Source organism: Colobus angolensis, unplaced genomic scaffold (assembly GCF_000951035.1).
Source record: "Colobus angolensis palliatus isolate OR3802 unplaced genomic scaffold, Cang.pa_1.0 Scaffold727, whole genome shotgun sequence".
In the NCBI taxonomy this organism is placed as follows: domain Eukaryota; kingdom Metazoa; phylum Chordata; class Mammalia; order Primates; family Cercopithecidae; genus Colobus; species Colobus angolensis.
In genome coordinates, this window is record NW_012121010.1 from 243,407 (window position 1) to 252,601 (window position 9,195).

Genomic DNA, 9,195 nt, shown 5'->3' on the forward strand with positions numbered 1-9,195 from the left:
TTCTTTTCTTTAAGAATGTTGAATATTGGCCCCCACTCTCTTCTGGCTTGTAGAGTTTCTGCTGAGAGATCTGCTGTTAGTCTGATGGGATTCCCTTTGTGGGTAACCCGACCTTTCTCTCTGGCTGAACTGAAGATTTTTTATTTCATTTCAACTTTGGTGAATCTGGCAATTATGTGTCTTGGAGTTGCTCTTCTCGAGGAGTATCTTTGTGGTGTTCTCTGTATTTCCTGAAATTGAACGTTGGCCTGCCTTACTAGGTTGGGGAAGTTCTCCTGGATGATATCCTGAAGAGTGTTTTCCAACTTAGTTCCATTTTACCCCGCACTTTCAGGCACTCCAATCAGACGTAGATTTGGTCTTTTTACATAATCCCATACTTCTTGCAGGCTTTGTTCATTTCTTTTTCTTCTTTTTTCTTTAGGTTTCTCTTTTCACTTCATTTCATTGATTTGATCCTCAATCGCTGATACTCTTTCTTCCAGTTGATTGAGTCGGTTAATGAAGCTTGTGCATTTGTCACGTATTTCTCATGTCATGGTTTACATCTCTGTCAGTTCATTTATGGCCTTCTCTGCATTAATTATTCTAGTTATCAATTCTTCCACTCTTTTTTCAAGATTTTTAGTTTCTTCGTGCTGGGTATGTAATTTCTCCTTTAGCTCTGTGAAGTTTGATGGACTGCAGCCTTCTCTCATCTCGTCAAAGTCATTCTCCCTCCAGCTTTGATCTGTTGCTGGCGAGGAGCTGTGCTCCTTTGCAGGGGGAGATGCGCTCTTATTTTTTGAATTTCCAGCTTTTCTGCCCTGCTTTTCCCCCATGTTTGTAGTTTTATCTGCCTCTAGTCTTTGAGGATGGTGACGTACTGATGAGGTTTTGGTGTGGGTGACCTTCCTGTTTGTTAGTTTTCCTTCTAACAGTCAGGACCCTCAGCTTTAGGTCTGTTGGAGATTGCTTGAGGTCCACTCCAGACCCTGTTTGCCTGGGTATCAGCAACAGAGGCTGCAGAAGATAGAATATTGCTGAACAGCGAGTGTACCTGTCTGATTCTTGCTTTGGAAGCTTTCTCTCAGGGGTGTACTCCACCCTGTGAGGTGTGGGGTGTCGATCTGCCCCTAGTGGGGGATGTCTCCCAGTTGGGCTACTCAGGGGTCAGGGATCCACTTGAGTGGGCAGTCTGTCCTACTCAGATCTCAACCTCCATGTTGGGAGATCCACTGCTCTCTTCAAAGCTGTCAGACAGAGTCGTTTGCATCTGCAGAGGTTTCTGCTCCTTTGTTGTTGTTGTGGTTGTTGATTAGCTGTGCCTTGTCCCCAGAGGTGGAGTCTACAGAGACAGGCAGGACTCTTTGAGCTGCTGTGAGCTCCACCCATTTTGATCTTCCCAGAGCTTTGTTTACCTACTTAAGCCTCAGCAATAGCGGGCACCCCTATCCCAGCCTAGCTGCTGCCTTGCAGTTAGATCGCAGACTGCTGTGCTATTAATGAGGGACGCTCCGTGGGCAGGCGTTGGACCCTTCCAGCCATGTGTGGGATATAATATCCTGGTGTGCCCGTTTGCTAAGTCCCTTGGTACAGCACAGTATTGGGGTGGGAGTTACCCGATTTTCCAGGTGTTGTGTGTCTCAGTTCCCCTGGCTAGAAAAAGGGATTCCCTTCCCCCTTGCACTTCCCAGGTGAGGCGATGCCTCGCCCTGCTTCAGTTCTCGCTGGTTGGGCTGCCGCAGCTGACCAGCACCGATTGTCTGGCACTCCCTAGTGAGATGAACCCAGTACCTGAGTTGAAAATGCAGAAATCACCTGTCTTCTGTGTCCCTAGTGCTGGGAGGTGGAGACTGGAGTTGTTCCTATTCGACCATCTTCACTTTTGGTTTTTAAATGGATGGTGGTTTACATAAGTGCTCCCTGACTTTATTAAAGAGTTTGCATGCACACACACACACATAGTTATCACATAGTATTTCACTTTTTTTTTTCCCTTTTGGGATAAAAGGTGATTTCTCCTGTCTCTTTTATTTACAGTCAGAAAAATGGACAGTGTCCCGTTTCTTTGCCCAGTGTATATGAATATAATGCACTATAATGTATTAGAGAGGGACTGTCAAAAGTTTTATACACATACTTGGTACTGGCATAAAGTCAGACTATTACACCAATGAAACAGAATGCAGCACAGGTAAAATCTCTTGCATGCACAGTCAAATGAAAAGTTATTTTTACACCATTTATTGCAGCATTATTCACAAAAGCCAATACGTGCAAGCAACCCAAACTTCCCTCACCAAACGAATGGATAAATATAATTTGGAATATAAAAATAACAGAATAAGCTTAGGCATGGTGACTCATGCCTGTAGTCCCAGCACTTTAGGAGGCCAGGGCAGGAGGATCACCTGAGGTCAGGAGCTCAAGACCAGCCTGGCCAACATGGCAAAACCTCTACTAAAAATACAAAAATTAGCTGACGTGGTGGTGGGTGCTTATAATCCCAGTTACTTGGAAGCCTGAGGCAGGAGAATCGCTTGAACCCAGGAGGCAAAAGTTGCAGTGAGCCAGGATGGGCCCACCAGCCTGGGCGACAGAATGAGACACCGTCTCAAACCAAAACAAGACCAAAACAAACAAACAAACAACAACAAAACAACAACAAAAAAAAAACCAAAAAACAAAACGGAATATTACTCAGCTTTTTAAAAGCAGGAAATTTCACATCTATTTTAAAGATAAATCTTGATGGTCTTATGATAAGTGTAATTAAGTCCATCACAAAAAGTATGAATCCACTTACACGAGTTATCTAAAGTAGTTACACTTTTAAAAAAAGAATATAGAATGGCATTTGTAAAGGGCCAGTCAATGGGGAAAACAGGTAGTCGATTCATATATAGTATATATTCATTTTGCAAGATAAAAATGTTCTGGTGATATGTTGCTAACAATGTCAGTATACTTAACATGATCTAAGTATTAATATAAAATTAAAATATTTAAGATTATTAAAAACCCAGAAGCTTTACATCCACATGTGATTTAATCTTCATAACACCATATGGCAGCTGTTATTCTACTTTACAGATGAGAAAACACACCCAGGGACATTAAGTGATTTGTACAAGGTCAAAAATATAATGAGTGCAGGGTCTCGGATTTGGATTCAGGTCTGTCTGGTCAGTGCCCAATCAGTGAGCATTCTTTGTACCTCAGGCTCACATATTGGTCATTTACAACTTAAATAAAGTAACAAAACCTAGGCAAAGGAAATATTTTCATTTTGACAAAACCTTTCTCTGGTAAAGAAGGTTCACTCAGCTACAGATTTTGCTCAGAACTGTAATGGAGCCTAGATTATGACAACCTGCTTTATCAGCTTTGTTTACTGGATCTGCTAGATATACCTGTCATGATTAACCTGCTTTCTACCAGGTGCTTGAATTAGGCTAGAAGTGTTGTGATGACACTGTCAGTATCAACGTAAGTTTTGAAGGTGAAAAGACAGTGACCTGGATGACTTAGTCATTTCACCTGCCCAAGACCTTAAATGCCAAGCTCGAATCTCTATCTTCAACACTCATTATTTCATAATCACATGCCTTCAACCAACAAACCTGTATCGACTTCACATCAAGCCCTATATTATGCTCTGGTGATACAAAGAGGAATTAGAATGAACCTGTTCTTCAAGGAGTTTATATCTAGATGGGGCATAGATACAAAAACCTAACACATAACAAAGGGTTGTAAGTGCTATGATTTTGTTAATCTATGGAGTGCAGAGTTACAAAAGAGTGGCATCACACCCAATTGTAAGTTCAGGGAAGACTTCCTGGAGGAGGTGGTACTTGTCCTGAACTAGATGAAGAGCTTGGGAAAGCAGATGCAAAGATAAGGAGAGAAGAGAGATCTTTCGGATAGTTGTTTGTCAGGAGGGATGGAAGGGGTTAGGGATGAAGCACAGAGTTTTTCAGACACCAGTCATGAGACTCGAATGCCAGACACAGTAGATGGGTCTTGAACCTGTGGAAAATGGACAATTATTTCGGAGTTATTGGCAGGGGATTAATATTGTCAGACTTACATATTAGAAATAACACTCTATAAATAAAGACAGGGTGATCAGCTAGATTATTTGTAGAAGTTCATGTAAATGTCAGTGAGATCTGAGCCAGACTGAGCTGAGAGGGAAGGGCTGGATTCTCTCATGAGAATGAGAGAAATGGAAGAATCTGAGGTGATTCTAGGTTTTTGGCATGGCTGATTGGGTGGGTGAAAATTCCATTTGTAAACCTGTAGGGGCAGCAGTTTGGGGGAGAAAAGGATGAGTTTTGGATTTGTTGAATTTGAACGATCTGGAAGACGTTCCCATGGAGATGTCAAAAAGGCATTTCAAGTGTCCAGTTTAGGAGACAGATGGGCCGGAGATTTGTTGTTCATCAGTACTACCTGTTAGTGATCTTATAAGGATTACATAATATGCATATGGAAAATATGTATATGCTTGCCATTTAGTTGTTTGTTGAGCATACTGAATATTTGCATACAAAGGTATATTTACAACACTTTTAAAATAAGCACAACTGAAACAAACTATAACAACTACCACTTATACTATTTACCATACATTGTGCTAAATGTTTTATTTATTATCTAGTGTTTGTGAAAACCCTTTGATATAGAAGTAGTTATTACCATTTTTATCTTATGAGTAAACTGACTATGAGATATAATGTAAGTTGGCCAGGGCTACGCAGTAGCAGAACTGGGGAATTCCAAAGCCAGTGTTCTTTCTTATGACTCACTTTCTGTCTTGGGTTACAACAGCACTAACAACAGGTAGCATTGCACACAGGCAGCTGCTGGGAAGGCTCCGCCCCCATCTCTGGCTAGGAGCCCTGCAAGTGATGATAAACAAGCTCCTGTGGAATTGTGGGTAGACACTGGACTTGTAAACGAAAGTCTTCATAAGTACCTCTTTGCTTAGTATTTTGTTCATCCTTTCCCCAGGGTGCACGTAACCCTCAAGCACTAGGACCGTGCGGAATCCAGGCTACGATGGCACCTTCATTTACCGCCCGCATTCAGTTGTTCCTCTTGCGGGCGCTAGGGTTTCTCATAGGCTTAGTAGGCCGAGCAGCTTTAGCCTTAAGGGGCCCAAAGTTTGCCTCAAAGACCCCTCGGCCGGTGACTGAACCATTGCTTCTGCTTTCGGGGATGCAGCTGGCCAAGCTGATCCGACAGAGAAAGGTGAGAGTGCAATTCAGAAGAGGCTGGAGGGACAGGTATTTTAGCGAGATCCAGGAAGCTTAGTGGTGGCGGTGGTTGGGGTTTCCTTTCCATTTTCTACTAGGGCGACTTGACTTAGGAGAGGCATTTATTGGGAATGAAGGGAGACTTCTGGGTGTTGTAGTACGTTTATTTTTACCAAGGACGTTTACTGTGGGCATGGGTTGGTACCCTTATAGTCCTTCCTATCCATTTGTCCTATTTGTGCATAATTACTGTGTGTGGGGTAAACCAGGTGTGAGTTTTCAGTCATGGAAAGTCAGTCTCTCTCTTTCTCTCTCCCTCTCCCTTTCTCTCTCTCTATTCCTCCCTCTCTCACAGGCCCCAGATTTACCTGCTGCTTACGATTCCACCAATTCTTTTTAAAATTGATTTAAAATGAAAGTAGTACTTGGTCTAGGATAGTAAAAGGTGTGTCTACCATATATTTAGTGCATAGTATGTGTGAAACACTCTGCCTGGGTACTTAAACATATTCTATTTCATGGATGCAGTTATATAGGTAATATTCATATTTTATGCATAAGAAAACTGAAGTAAAATGATTTGCACAAAAATTATTGAAAGTTCTAAATTAAAAAAATTTAAGCAGCTCATTCGTTCTCTCTAGAGTTGTGTAGGCAGGACTATTCATCTCTGCCATATAAATGATTGGTTACCTAGAGATCTTGAGCTACAGTCTAGTATTGTTTATTTATACTCTGCTTGTTTTCATCTCTCTGCTGTTTCATTTGTTTTTCGTCATTGTTTTATTTCTGGAATCTACAATACTACTTAACAAAGAATAGGCATGCAGCAAATAGTTCCTGAGTACCTCAGTATGTGTTCCTGACTCTATGAATTAATAATATTTGTATTACACTCCTGGTTACCTTTCAAAGACCTATCCTGTCTTCTTGCCGTATCCCCTCCCCAGCCTCTACCCACCCATGCATGCTTTTCTAACTTTCTAAAAGTTAGGGAGGCAATGGGATGTATTCGGTTGGTGCAAAAGTAATCGCGATTTTTGTAATTGAGATTTTGACATTAATTTTAATGGCAAAAATCACGATTACTTTTGCACCAACCTGATAGTAGAAAGATGATATATTTCAAATTTTGGACTGTCTGTCCATGGTTGTGTGACCTTGTGCCACAACAATTGGAGATAATACATATCAAGCACCTGGCACATAGGAGATTGTGTAATATAATGATTAGAAGGATGGACTCTAGAGTCAGACTGCCTGGGTTCAGAAATCCTAGCTTTTCTCCAATCTAGCTCTGTGATCTTAAAACATTTCTTTTCTTTTCTTTTCTTTTTTCTTTTTCTTTCTTTTTTTTTTGGGAGAAGTCTCGCTCTGTCGCCCAGGCTGGAGTGCAGTGGTGCGATCTCGGCTCACTGCAACCTCCGCCTCCTGGGTTCACGCCATTCTCCTGCCTCAGCCTCCCAAGTAGCTGGGACTATAGGCACTCACCACCATGCCCGGCTAATTTTTTGTATTTTTAATAGAGACGGGTTTTCACCGTGTTAGCCAGGATGGTATCAATCTCCTGACTTCGTGATCCACCCGCCTCGACCTCCCAAAGTGTTGGGATGAGGGGCGTGAGCCACCGCACCCGGCCTTAAAAACATTTCTTAACTTTTTGTGTATCTGATATCCTTTAAGAAAAATGAATTTGATAATAGAATCTACCTTTTAGAGTTGTTGTGATGAATTAAATGAATTCATATAAGTAAAACTTATAGAACATTGTCTGGCATACTAGTCCTATGTAAATATTAACTATTGCTGTTATTACTATCATCGGGTTTTTGGTAACTAGCCATTTTTTATTCATGCTTGCCCATGAGAAGAGATACTCTAGATATAGTTTATCTAGATTTATAAAGATGTTCTGAAGGGGAGAAGTGGAGTGGATACAATATTTTGTTTATCCCTTAGTTTCTGCCTTTTTTACACATGGAAATATTATTACTGCAAAACAACTAAATTTATTAAACACCTACCATGTGCCACTTGATAAGGCAAACATTTTACTTAGATTTTTGTAAATTGAATCTTCATAATGACATTTTGAGGTACATGTAAGTATCATCATCTTACAGAAAAGGAAAATAAAGTTTAGAGCTTTCTAATAGCTTGTCCAATGCCATACAGCTAGAAAGTGGTAGAGCCAGGTGAATCTTACTCAATTTTTGTTGACACTTTATGGAAGAGTATGCTTCTTGATAATGAGCTCTGATTGAACAGTCAGTTTCCTGTGAGTCAGTGTCTACTGTCTTTATGCTTGCTTTTGTATCTCTATATGGTTACTCTTCTATTATTCAGAATTCAGGCTACCACTATATCATCTGAACCTCCACAGCCTCAGTTGGTATCCAAGGTTGGGCCTTGCCAAAAATACGTCAACTTATGGCCACCACTATACATAGCCACTATACATAGTTTTCGCACATTTGGGTATTTGATTTTGTTGATGATCTGAAAGTCAATGAAGTTTTGAAACCATAAGTCCCACTCTTTATTCATCTCCTTTGTTAGGGGACAAGGGTGGAAAGAGGCTTCATTGCATGATCTTTTTTACTTTCAGATTTTTGAAACATGTGTTCATGTTACCTATTTATAATAAATATAATCAATACTTTAGAAAATTAGAAAAAAGTATTTTCAGTGTTTAGATAAGTAATAAAAAATATCACTAGTTCTTCCTTTAGTCTGTCCATACAGAGAAATATGGTAGAGCCATTAATAAGTATGAAGTTGATCTAAAGGAACAGATATGTAAATAGTTCTGAATTATGTTAAGTGGTAAAAATATAAGGTACTGAACAATGAATATAATATAATTCGTTTTGTGTGAAGGAGGGAGACAGCTGAAGAGAGGGGAGAAGGGAATAAGGGAGTGAGGGAGGGAAAGAGAGAGAGAGTGAGAAGCTTTCACTTTTCATTTGTACTTTTCTGTAGTGAGTGAATTTTCTAACCATGTACCTAGTCTTCATTTCTCTTACGAAAGCAAGGTTCATTTGGAAAAAGCAAACACAAATATCCAGGCTCAGCTATGTGGCTTTGGTTAGGTCACTTAACCTCAGTGAGCCTCAATTGCTTCATCTGTAAAATGGGGATAATATTACATGTGTTGCTAGGAGGAGTTAATGACATAATGTACATAAAGTTAATGACATAATGTACATAAAGTTCTTGGCATATTCAGCAAATGGCAATTATGGTCATGTTAACTTCTACCTCTAATCCCTGCTTTTTTTTTTTTGTCACATTCTACATGATACAAAATCAATTAGGGCAGCAGTGGCAGTTGAAGATCTCTGGGGTTGTGTACATTGATGGAGTCACCAGGTGCTAGACATCAGCTTGACAATCCAGGCTCTTAATGTATATAACCAGCTGTGTATACACTAGACTATTGAGTTATGGTGGCTGAAATCTCTGTCTGTGGATGCATTTAACAAACATTTACTGAAAACCTACTAGATGCATAATTCTAAAGGACAAGTAGAGTTAACCCAAATGAAAAAATACATATAACTTTCTTTTATAATTTTGTAAATCTCTCCTGTATCTATGGTTGTATCTTTTTTTTCATTCTTAATATTAACCATTTTTCTGCACACACTCTTTCTCCATCATGCTTGTTGCAGGCTATCTGTTTGATAGGTATTTAAAAGTTAGTTCATCTTTTTATACTGGTTTTGTTGTTACTGTTCCTATTTTATTTCTGTTATTAAATTTTATCTTGATTTTGTTATTCTTTAAAAAATTGCTTTTTCTGCAAATCAAAACCACAATGAGATACCATCTCACCCCAGTTAGAATGGCAATCATTAAAAAGTCAGGAAACAGCAGGTGCTGGAGAGGATGTGGAGAAATAGGAACACTTTTACACTGTTGGTGGGATTGTAAACTAGTTCAACCA

At 39.9% G+C, this 9,195-nt stretch overlaps 1 protein-coding gene across 1 annotated transcript in view; it reads left to right on the forward strand.

Annotated features, from left to right (window-relative positions):
• Window positions 1–4,801: 4,801 nt before the first annotated feature.
• Window positions 4,802–9,195, forward strand: part of FAAH2 (fatty acid amide hydrolase 2) — an 18,844-nt gene continuing 14,450 nt past the window's right edge. The window contains exon 1 of the mRNA XM_011927568.1: window positions 4,802–5,241. Coding sequence (XP_011782958.1) covers window positions 5,050–5,241 — 192 coding nt within the window. The 5' untranslated portion in view covers window positions 4,802–5,049. The remainder of the gene's footprint in view (window positions 5,242–9,195) is intronic.